Source organism: Garra rufa, chromosome 1 (genome assembly GCF_049309525.1).
Source record: "Garra rufa chromosome 1, GarRuf1.0, whole genome shotgun sequence".
In the NCBI taxonomy this organism is placed as follows: Eukaryota; Metazoa; Chordata; class Actinopteri; order Cypriniformes; family Cyprinidae; genus Garra; species Garra rufa.
The window spans coordinates 26,949,869-26,962,636 of NC_133361.1; the positions used below are offsets into that span (position 1 = coordinate 26,949,869).

A 12,768-nucleotide genomic window follows, 5' to 3' on the forward strand; every position below is an offset into this window, starting at 1 on the left:
ACTGTTTTGAATATATTTTAAAATAATAAATAATTTATTTCTGCGATTTCAAAGCTGAATGTTTAGCATCACTACTCCACATGATCCTTTAGAAATCATTATAATATTCTGATTTGCTGCTTAAAAAACATTTTATTATTATTTTTATTTTTATTTTCCAGGTTTCTAGAATGTTCAGAAGAACAGCATTTATCTGAAATAGAAATCTTTTGCAACATTATAAATGCCTTTATCATCACTTTTGACCAATTTAAAGCAACCTTGCTAAATAAAAGTATTAATTTCTATAATTTCTTTCCCAAATAAATTCATTTCTGACTCCAAGCGTTTGAATGGTACAGTGTATGATACAAAAGCTTTTTATTTTAGATAAATGCTGATCTTTGGATCTTTCTATTTAACAAAGAATCCTGAAAAGCATGTACTCAACTTTTAAATATTGATAATAATAATAATAATATTTCTTGAACAGCAAATCATCATATTAGAATGATTTCTGAAGGATCATGTGACACTGAAGACTCAAGTGATGATGCTGAAAATGTAGCTTTGTTCACAGGAATGAATTACATTTTAAAATCTATTCAAATAGAACGCAGTTATTTTAAATAGTAAAAACATTCCACAATTTTTTTCACTGTTTTTGCTGTACTTAAAACAAATAAATTCAAGGATGCTGAGCAGAAGAGACTTCTTTAAATATCTTACTGTTAAAAAAACTTTTGACTAGTAAGCATGCAAGTCATACCTAATCTTAATTTAAAGTGCTTACACAAAATTGATTAAAAAATAATAGTAAACTATTTTCGAACATTGTCCGTTTCCCAGGGCTACATACACTGTACAACTGAATGCTCATCCAGTAAACCTACATTGCTTAAATATTGTAGCAGTCTTTCCACAGCCTCCACAACTAAACAAAACAACTCTCGAATTAATATTTTATATCTGTTTATTTATTTATTTGTTAAGTAGCCGTGTAATAACTAGGATAATGTGCAGTAAGCTGGTCATTATCACAAAATAACCCCCTTCATGGTGATACAAGACACCTCTTGATCAGCCTGTCGGAGTTTATTTTCCAATAATGACCGGCTGACTACGTAGATTATCCCTTTACTCAGCGACGCCGCTAACTGTCAGCAACTCTCTTTCACATGCAAAGCGCCACTAATACGCTGCTCAAAGTCTAATCCAATCATCAAACCGCCCGTATCATAATGTCACAGCTCTCCTGGGGATATGCATGTCATTTCATCCCCATCTCAAAAATCCATTGTTTGTGCAACAGACTGGGCTGTCAATACAAAGCCTCTCCTCTTTCACCCTCCACACACACTCTCTCTCACACACTGGAGCGACTGGGCTGCATCTCGAGCAGGGCATTTCTTTGAATCCGCTCCCAGAGCGTCAATGTGTGCTGCTCCTAGCGTCGGAGCTTCGCAAGCACATTAGTCACCTTCCAACCTCTGCAACTCGAGCTCAGGCAGTCGATCCCACTTCAAAAAGCCTGCTGAGAAGGGAACTGCTCGACTTCATTTCCCGTGCCCGTTTACAACGCTGACCTCTTGGTGGCGGTCACAAGCGAAAGATAGGGGACTAATCATAAAACACAAGGCGGCTCGTTGTGCCGTGGCACAGTGGGGGTAATCTGCCTCCGTGAGCGGAATAAACCCCAGCGTGTGATGTGGATCGTCGGGCGCGCTCGACAGAACACTGACAGAATCCTGCGCGGAGCTTAAGGAAGGCAGGCGAGCTCTGAAAACGAAAGTGCCCGAGTGCTGGCTGTGGTCAGGAACGCTGTCATTTCGGGAGGAATGCATCTCTTCAGTGCCATGTTCCTGCTGCTGATGTTATCTACTATTCCCTGCGAGGTAAGACGCATTCGTGGCATGCGAAACACCGCTCATCATCACAACCTGTGTGTTCTTGTAAATACGCATTGTTGCGCGATGCACGGTGGCTGCTTTGATTATCAGTTTCTAAACAAGTGCTGAGCACTCTAATTAGCTCATTGGAGGTTAATGGCTGAATCACTGTTGAGTTGTTGGAAGAAATCACGAACGAGCGTCTCAAGACGCAGGGAAGATTTTCTAAGAATCTCGGAACTCGATTTAGAGGACGACAGCTGAAAAGTTTGGCGATGAATCTCAGTCCTCAACCCTGAATTCGTTTCACAACCGGACTTGTGTTTGTTGAAGCACTGTTCGTATCGTCACAGAAGCACTTGTAAGAGCTCTTTCCGTTTGTTCGCCTCGAGTGTTAGATTTCCTCGCTGTGGCTGATGAGAACTGAAGTCACAGATGTGAATTGAAGTGAAGGACGGCACATTACCTGACCTAGAAATATTCAGCCAAAATCAGACATGCGAACATTTTCACACGGCTACTAGAGTGTGACATTTTCATAGACTGCCAAAACTACCCTTCTATTAGTCTTTGTCGTTTAGGTGTTCCAATCGCCAATTTAAAGACTTATAATCGAGTAAAAGTAAAATGAACGTAGTTGGAAGCTACGGCTTCCATTGGTCAGGACCATGGACAGCGCTCAGCCAATGGCGTTTGTGATTGGCTGAAATCGCCTCGGATATTTCCGCAGCTTCTGTTTTGAGTCAATTATTGCGCCAACTTTATAAAATCTGGTTTAACTAGCAGTGCAATTAGTCGATATTCAATTTGCGTTTTTTAAATAGTAGGAAAGACTGGAGAGTGCTGTAACACAGGGTGAGTTGTAAAACCATCAAGTTAACCAATTGGAAATGAGCTATAGAGTGATATCACTAACGTGTTGTAGGCTACATCTGCTATATGTCTTAAAATATAAAGGATTTATTCAAACAAACAGTTTGGATGTGAGTAAAATAAGAGGTAAAGTGAGATTTTAAATTATAATCTGTGATTTGCGAAATCTTGCTAATGGGTGTTAAATGACAGAAGTGGTGTGAACAGATGGGGCGGTTGTACAGTAAAATTTCTAATGTACTTGCCACACTTGTGAAACAGTTACTACACACAGACACAAACACACACAGACACTGTCTGTTGTGTCGTTAGAGATGCTAGCCTTTGATTTTATTTGCTATTTTATATTAGGCCTTTAGGTTTCCTGTATGTTTACCATTTTGAATTTGATTAGTTGGTGAAATGGATGGGTTAGGGGTTAGGAAATAATTATTCTATACTAATACTAAGTAAATTAGATTATCGCAATACATTCATGCACCCAGTGTAAAATGTGTGTTTTCTGTTGATACAAACAGGTATTTAGGTAGGATGTAACATCGGCACTAATGGTACTTGACACTAATTTACACAGATTTTTATTTTCTAAATTTCTAAAACACCTTGATTTGTAGCAGAATGAATATGAGCATGATTAATACCAAAGTACTGTTACAGACTCTGAAACCATGTGTTACAACACTCCCTGGTCTTCCATAAATTTGTTAACTTCGGTATAATTAATTATTAAGGCATTTATGTCAAACTGTGTTAGAACAGCTCTGCAGTGTTTATCTATTTTTTTTCCAGTGGTATCTAGAACTGAAAACAATATGTGTGACCCTGGACCACAAAATCATCTGAAAGCTGAATAAATAGGCTTTCCATTGATGTATGGTTTGTTAGGATAGGACAATATTTGGCCGAGATACAACTACTTGAAAATCTGGAATCTGAGGGTGCAAAAAAATCTAAATAGTGAGAAAACTGCCTTGAAAATGATTGATTAAAATTCTACAGGTTCTACATTTATTCAAAGTTTTTAAAAGACATTCATATCTTTGAGTACCAAAATAATTGAAACAGTTATAAGAATAGCAACAGAAACAAGAATTACATCATTACATCAAGTTGTCAATGATTACATTTTTTGTCTTTCCCCAGTAAAGCCAAATCAAATATAGTCTATTTAGTCAAATTAGAATTAAAAATCAAAGTCGTATTGAAGATCTAAGTCAAATTCAAAACCAATTAGAAATCTGAGAGAAGTCTAATAGAAATATTAGACTGTCTAGGTGCACCAAGTATCAAAGTAAAAGAAAGAAAGCGGAAAGAAAGGAAACGTAAGAAGTCTCTGTGAGGGGGTGCAAACAGAAGAGGAAGTCTATAGATCGCCTCTATGACTAATTTTGATTAAGAACATTAGTCATGTCTCAGCTCGTAACCAAAAGAAATATCAAAGGTGCAACTCTTTGGACTTTATGTTCCAGGAACATCTGTAGAATGTACTTTGGACTTTGATCAGAACACACATTCAAAGCACAGAGTTAATGATATACAGTTAATACATATGTACAATGTACAATGAAGTACAATGAATATATGATCTTGACCTGTAAAATGAGTGATTTTGATTAATAATGATAAATATCATAATTAATAAGATATTCATAATACAATTAATAATGAATTCCATGAAGTCAGCACATCAGTTGTCCAAATGAAGTTCTTAGCCATGCATATTACTAATTATTTTTTTTAATATATATTTATGGTAGAAAATGTACATTGTAATGATTTTTGCCAATTGATAATTTTGATCTATACAATGCACTGCTGGCTATTGCTACAAATATACTCAAGCTACTTACGACTGGTCCAGGGTAGTATAGCATTTGCATAACTACTTCCAGTAAATTCTATTTTCACATTACATGTTATTTTAACACAAAGTTAAAGTTATTAGAAGTAAAAATGAATTAGTATAAAACCCAAGAGCATGTGACTTCCCACTACGTGGCGTAATTAGAGACTGGAGATGATGCATTTGATTAGATGTAACCTGTGCGCTCTATAAACCAGTATGTTAAGCAGTCTGCGACTGATTTTAATATTAGAGGAAAGGAAATGATACGCTACAAGATGTGTGCACAGTTTGCAAATTTGCCAGTGCTGCTGTTCCAGACATACATTAGGGTATGTAAATGCGAACGCATCAGTAAAAGATATGAGAGTCCTGTAGGCATGCGTAGGAATGTATATTTCTATTTCTTCACCACAAACTTCTCATAATTGGCCCAAGGGGACAATTTGTTGTAAGTGTTTGCATTAAATATTAAACGGAGAAGATAAAAAAATGGCACCACCCATCTCCCCGATGTAGAAATGTAGACATAAAAAATAGATGAATTCTTCTGGTGTTTCTCTATCCTGCTAGGACTACTTCACATGAGATGCAAAGGAACTCTCACATGCATGGACTTAAACCTTAGAAACTAAAACACATGAACACACTCATGTAATGTTTAAATGAGACTTGTTTGCTCACGACTTGTGTTTGTTAAGTACCCATAATGCCCTGGGACCCTGACAACCAGTGATACAGATGGACGCCTACTCATCCTTGATAATTCCCCTTTTATGATGGGGCTACAACACTTCACACACTTTCACACATCTACATGTCCGTGTAAATGCTCCCAGATGTCCTCAAAAAAAGGACAAACAGTGGATCAAATTCTATTTAGGCCATAAAACTGGATGGAACCGGGTTTAATTAGGCTCTGGGAAATGTAGAGTTTAAAGCAGAATGCAGATTAGCAACAATAACAGTTTAACGAATTAAAAGCTCGTTTTGTTCTCAGCTCGCTGCGATGATTCACTCAGTAATCATTAACTTGAATCAGCTCGCACACCTTTATTGCTACGCTGGACGCATTTTTGCTTTTTTCCTCGGTTCATAACGCATTGTATTATTTATAGACAAACCCATTTAGTCTGTATCAACAGATGTACGTTTATTAGGGTCTCATCTTCTTAATTAGTTTTGACTGGCTGCTCACAGTTGGGATCGGACATCTATTGACTGCTATCATTAGCGCGGACTACCGCTAGGCGGTAACGCACAGGCATCTTAAGAAACTTTAATTAGTTTATTTTAAAACATTATTACACGGATGACATTTTAAATCTACGCGCTCGAGCGTGAATCACATAATGTATACGATGACAGCAACGAGCGCCGATTCCACAGCCACACAATGACAGACATTAGCCACAAATCTGCTCGCAATCAACATCTTCATCAAATGTAATTAGCCAGTGCGTTAGAGGCAAACACGCTAGCTTAGATATGCAGCTCAAGGGGCCTACTGGATGTGTCTGATCATTCCTTGCTTTAATGGCATCACAGAGCTGTCATGAGAGCATCGGATATCTCCTTTCAGCTAGAAGGCAGAGTGCTTCCATTTGAAGCCGTCCATCAATGAAATTACCATTTTTGATTAAAAAAAAAAGGCTATATGGGAGGCTTGGTGGCTAGTCCTCAGAGATGTTAATATGCAAAACTGTTACTTTTAGCTTGTGAAATGAGGGGGTTGTCTGTTTACTCGCTATTTAGCCCTGTTATATCAAACTCTCTGCGGGGGAGAGGTGCTAATTGGTTGCGACTGTGAGACAGACCCCTCATAAGTTGATCAAAATCTGTTTGCGGCCCGTTTTTTCACTTCTTTTGGTAAATACACCGGAGACGTGCATCAAAAGCAAATGGCTACAATTGTTTAATAGGTCTGTTTAAACATGCAGGCCTTTGAGAAATAGAGAAGCCGCTCGCAGTGGAAAGCACCCAGCTGGAGTGAAGTGAAATAATCGTCGTACTTTGGAATTCACTTAAATGCAGTCGTTTAATAATAAGCTAGGTAGAAATTGGCTGCCGCAGTCCCGAGATTTTATTAAAAGGGAAATATGAGATAAAATGAATAATTTCAGTTAAGCTGCAGTCGGAGTTAATTTCAGCTCCCCTTGTAAGAGTTATTAGGCAAGCGGGGTCAAGCGAAGCTTGTGTGAATAGATGTCGTTTTATTTACAGCTGGTGGATTTTTATCTTGGACTATTGTGGGCTTGTTAAATAAATGTCCATGCAGGATCTGTTCGAATAAGCAACTGGTGGCAGCATGATCCAGACAGATTTGGCCAGGACGGAGTGTTTGCATGGCACCGAACCAGAGCATGCCGGATCCGAGCAGCTGCCCGGAGAGTATCACGACTTTCGGGGCACATCCAGGCTAAAGAAAGCTGTGCGGTGAAAGCCCATTCTCTGAATTATGATTAGTTCAGTCCAAGTCAGTTCGTCTTGCCCACAAGCTAAAAGGCCTATTATACACCCATTTGATCAGATGTGAGATAATGTGCGCGGACCTATTAGGCCTTCTTTCTAAAGTTAGCTTGGCAATGAAAATGGCCTCATAGTGGATTTTGGCTGTTGAGAGACTAATAAATATCATGAGCGGTGACAGTGCTCTTGGACGGTGGTCAAAACAGGGCAGTGAAGCGCACAAAGCTTCAGTCGCCATTGAGATCAAGGACACGCAGGCAGGTCGGACAGGATGTGCTCTGCCAGCCATTGGTTTCGACTTCCAAACGGGGAATTAGACAAATGAAAAGGCCCAGGACCAGCGGCATAAATCTCTCCACCCGAACCCCGAGCACGAACAAGAGTAGCCAGCAGACCAACTGCTGCTCTGCATCCTCGCTAACACCAGCAGCTATCAGCTTGAAACTCTTGCATGGTTTCCGACTGAAGCTAAGCAGGGTTGAGCCTGGTCTGGGAGAGTAAAATTAAGATTGCTGGTGGAAGAGGTGCTCCGAGTGTTTACCTGGTGGTCTGGTAGCTGAAAGTATACTTTCCTTATCAGTGTCCTGCTCTGGCTCGTGGACGGTCTGCGTGATGTAATTTTTGTCATCAAAACAGTCCACAGATGTGTGTGCATGCTGTTTATGTGAAGGTCGGTTTTTGCGTCTGTACAGACTTGTGCGTGGCACGCTTATAGTCAAAGGCGTATGCTTTGAAAGGCTTGCACGCTCAACTGTGTGCATCTGATGGGATATGGAAAATGAAGAATGTCTGAGCCTTAATTGCTCACAGTAATGTTGGGGACAATATATAGTGCCTTGCAAAAGTATTCGTACCCCATCATTTTTCATTTTGTTATGTTGCTGCTTTATGTTCAACTGCTTTAAATTCATTTTTGTTCCATATCAATCTACACTCCATGCACCATATTGGCAAAGCAAAAAACAGGTTTTTAACATCTTTGCAAATTTATTAATAATATACAACTTAAATGATTCCATTGCACAAGTATTCATACCCTTATCTGGGACAGTTGAAATTTCGCTCAGGAGCATTCAGACTGCTTGTAGATGTTACTACACTTCGAGTGAAGTTAACTTGTGGCAAATTCAGTTGAATGGGTATGATTTGGAAAAGCATGCATGTCTTAATCAAAGGTCTAACAGCTGAAAATGCATATCAGAGCAAAAAACTGCCTGTAGAGCTCAGAAACAGGATTGCGTCAAGCCACACATCTGGGGAGGAGTTCAGAAAAAATTCTGCTGCAATAAAGGTTCGCAGAAGCATGGAGTCAACGTTACCCTTAATGGAAAACGTATGTAACAACCAGAACTCTTCCTAGAGCAGGCCTCCTGGCCAAACTGAGCAATTAATGGAGAAGGGCTTAGTGGTGACCAAGAACCTAATGGCCACTCTAGTTGAGCTGAATGATCATATGTGGAGACAGGAGAAACCTACAGAAGGACAAACATCACTGCAACTCTCCACCGATCTGGACTTAATGGCGGTGTGGCAAGACTCAATCCTCTTCTCAATGAAGACAAATGAAAACGCACACAAATTTGCACAAAAAGCACCTAAAAAACTCTCAAACATCATGTATGGAGGAAACCAGACACTGCTCATCACCTGCACAGTAGCATCCCTACAGTGAAGTGCGCTGGTAGCTGCCTCATGCTGTGGGGTTGTTTTTAGCGGCAGGGACAGAAGGACTCATCAGAGTAGAAGAAAAGCTCAATGCACCAAAATATTGAGACAGCCTTAATGAAAACCCAGTCCAGAGCATTCAGAACCTCAGACTGAGCAGAAGGTTCACCTTCCAACAGGACAATGACCCGAAGCATGCAGCAAGAGATGCTTATAAACCACTCTGTGAATGTCTTTTAGTGGCCCAGCCACAGCTTGGGCTTGAACCCAATCAAAAGAAAATCTGAAAATGTGCGTCTGGCCCATCCAACCTGAACGAGCTTTAGAGGTGAAGAGGCGAGTCAAAAAAATGGCAGATAATTGCCAAATGTTGATGTGCAATGCTCGTCACATCATACCCAAAAAGACTTGAAGCTGTAAAGGTGCTTCAGGTAAGTACTGAGTTAAGGGTATGAATACTTATGCAATGTACTTATTTCAGTCTTTTATTTTTAATACATTTACAAAGTTGCGACAGTTCTTTTTTTTGCTTTGTCATTATGGTGTGTGGAGTGTAGATTGGAATGTGGAAAAAAGTAATTTAAAGCAGTTTAACAAAGCAACAACAACAAAACGTGAAAAAAAAATATGTTAATTTATTGTGACTCTCTGTGGTCATTATACATACCAAAATGTATCTCAGAAGATTAGAGGTGTAATGCTGGCTACATTTGCCCATTATCCGGACCAGATGTCCTTTTTTGGTGACCTGTTCCTGGAAATGTCCCTGGTTTTTATAGGCAATCCAAAACAGCCCAGGAACTGAAACTACACCAAATGTGCTAGATCACGGATGGGCAACTTTAGTCCTAGAGGGCCACTGTCCTGCAAAGTTTAGTTCTATCTCAAATCTAACACACCTGGCTGTAATTTTCAAGCAATCCTGATGACTTTGGTTACATTTTCCAAGTTTGATTAGGGACAGAGATAATCTCTGCAGGATAGTGGCCTTCCAGGAATTAAGTTGCCCAAGCTTAATTTCTAAAACACACAGTGGGTAACTTCAGTTTTTTTTTTTCAGATTCAGAAAAAATTAAAAACTCATTGAACAGAAGACAATTAAAAAGTAACAATAACAAGACCTCTAGTGCCTTGTCAAGTTGCTGTGCTAACAAGGGCACGGAGAGGACAGAAGATAATATATAAATTATTAAAATAGCCTCATAGTTATTACTAGCCAGTGTCAATTGTCTTTGTAGCTTACTTCATTTGAACCATGAAATAATAATACTAAATAATAATTTGATGAAGCATGTTATTTGAATTCATTTGGTTTTATTAAGGCCGTGACACCAAGCCGGCGGTTGGCCAATATCGGGCTGAAGTTGAGCGTCTGTCAGCCTAGTTTATGAGGTGTTTCTGTACCATTGGCATTAGTTGGACTCTTGTTGGCAGCTTTCTGGCCAACTGACACTTCGCAAAGACCTTGGCCTAATTTAGTCTATTAAAATACATGTAGAATTCCCCCAAAATTCAATGACTTTTATATGTGACCCTGGACCACAAAACCAGTCATAAGGTTAAATTTGACAAAACTGAGATGTATACATCACATGAAAGCTCAATAAATAAGCTTTCTATTGATGTATGGTTTGTTAGGATAGGACAATATTTGGCCGAGATACATCTATTTGAAAATCTGGAATCTGAGGGTGCAAAAAAATCAAAATACTGAGAAAATCACCTTCTCCAAATTAAGTTCTTAACAATGCATATTACTAATCAAAAATTACATTTTGATATATTTATCGGAATATGGAACATGATCTTTACTTAATTTCCTAATGATTTTTGGCATAAAAGAAAAATCAATAATTTTGACCCATACCATGTATTTTTGGCTATTGCTACAAATATACCCCAGCGACTTAAGACTGGTTGTGTGGTCCAGGGTCACATATGTCTTTTATATTTATATCATCTGATATAGACACAAAGAGTACAGTTTTTTCTCCAAATATTATCACGATTACAAATCAGTGGAATTAATGACTCAATGACTCATGCAGTGATTTTGCTGCCACCTACTGGCGATTTTAAGTTTATATTTAAAGTATATTTCCCCCCTTTTTTCCCAAAAAATCATTTCAAATAGCAGTTTTCAACTATAAATCATCAAAATAGTATTTATGCATTTGTAACTGCAGGTTAAATGCATTCATATCTAGCATTAAATAGCTTGTGTAAATGCATTTAAATGCCACTTCAGATGCAGATTCTGATGCCACCTTTTATGCATTGATGAGGAACAAGTGTGCATTGATGAACGCCATTTAGAGAAGAATGAGACAGTACAAACAACTGGAATGACCTCAAAGTCTTGAAATGCTCTGGCTTTCATTTCAGAAACTGATCACCTCATTCTGCTTTAGAATATTAATAAAAGAAACTACTAACTAATGCAACATGACCTTCCCTGAGTGTGTGTGTGTGTGTGTGTGTGTGCGTGCTTTTGCATATGTATGTGAGGGCACACCTGAGCAATGCAACATCACACTAGCAGGTGGACACAGAAAATAATGTTAATATTTTTCACATGCGACATGCGTGGGTGTCTGCTTATAATGATACTATAGTTGACATCATAATAATGTCACAGGCAGCGTATGAGTCGCACTAACAAGCGATGAGAAATGAATAAGCCCTCCTCCTTTTCGCCCACCTTCAAGTGTTCCCATTAACATTCAATTGTAATGCATTACAATCAGGGAGCGTGCGCGGATGCATTGCTAGATGAGGCGATTGAATAGCACAGCCTACACTGTGAGAGGTGGCTGATTAGGACCCACTGATGAGCCTGTATTGTGTGTGGCACAGCGGAGGGGTCGAATGTGGGCAGAATGCATGTATGTGTGTGTGCGTGCTAGTCCACATGTCCGGTGCGAACAGAGATGCTACTGCTGTGCGGCTGCGAGGGTGTTTGTGTGTTGTCTGCAGGAAAGAGGAACAAGGGAAGTGTGAGATTAGATTCTAGGTTTTGTCCCTCGCATGACAGTTGTGCGAATACCTGCTGCTATCAATATTTATTTATTTATCCACATAAGAGCATGCTCACAATGTGTGTTGACACTTCTGTGGGTCCTCACAAACACACACAGGCCTCATCTACCAGCACAGAGTTGTTTATATTGTAGTTGTTAAGAAAAACCTACAAAATCATAGTATTTTTAGAACGGTGGTGTCGGATTTATAAGCAAAATAAGGTCTGTTGTTAATAGTACCTACTTTATGTTATACAACATAAATTACACAGTACTTCAAGCGTGAATATTAAAGCCATTGTGTGCTTTAACCCTTCTGCTGTGAATAATTTTTGTCAATATTCATTTTAAAAATAGATGCATAAGCTCAGATCAATAAGGCCTATTGTCAGTCAGCTGCAAAAAGAAAAATTAAACCTGTGCTAATTGAAAGAACACAAGCTAATAAAAATATTGAATCTTATATTTGATAATAACATAGCACTATGAGAGATTTATAAGCAATATTTTTGTAGGCTGAGACACTAAGCTTTAGACACTCAAATATTCTGGGCAGCTACCCATTTAGACAGGAAGAGGCCATCTAACTGAGATAGAATGTAACCAGTGCCAGTTTTTTGTTTTATGAAGTGACGTTTAAGAGCAGTTTTATGTGAAATAATAGTTTTTATTAAAGGTTGTATGTTTAACATTTTAATTAGCATTGCATTAAAATGTTTCAAATATTCAAAGTAAATATTTAATTTAAAAAAATTCTAACCTTTCATTGAAGTAAAACAATTCAAAGTAGAGGGAAACTCACATTCTGACAAATGTTTTTCTCCAATCCATGTTGGTCAAAAGTATTGGCACCCCTAGAAATTTGTATGAGTAAAACATCTCTAAATTATATTCCCATTCATATTTTCTTTTTTAGGGTGACTAGGAGCATGAAAGTGTCTAGCCGTGATTTCCTGTTTTACAGGATTGTAAATAAGAGGAACACAAAGGCCAAATTGCCTTCATCATCCATCACAAGGAGTAAAACTAA

General features: G+C 38.6%; 1 protein-coding gene across 1 annotated transcript in view; it reads left to right on the plus strand.

Moving 5' to 3' along the window:
• The first annotated feature begins 1,363 nt into the window (after positions 1 to 1,363).
• olfm2a (olfactomedin 2a) overlaps positions 1,364 to 12,768 on the plus strand; it is a 97,197-nt gene continuing 85,792 nt past the window's right edge. The window contains exon 1 of the mRNA XM_073838179.1: positions 1,364 to 1,874. Within this exon, the coding sequence (XP_073694280.1) occupies positions 1,818 to 1,874 (57 nt within the window). The 5' untranslated portion in view covers positions 1,364 to 1,817. The remainder of the gene's footprint in view (positions 1,875 to 12,768) is intronic.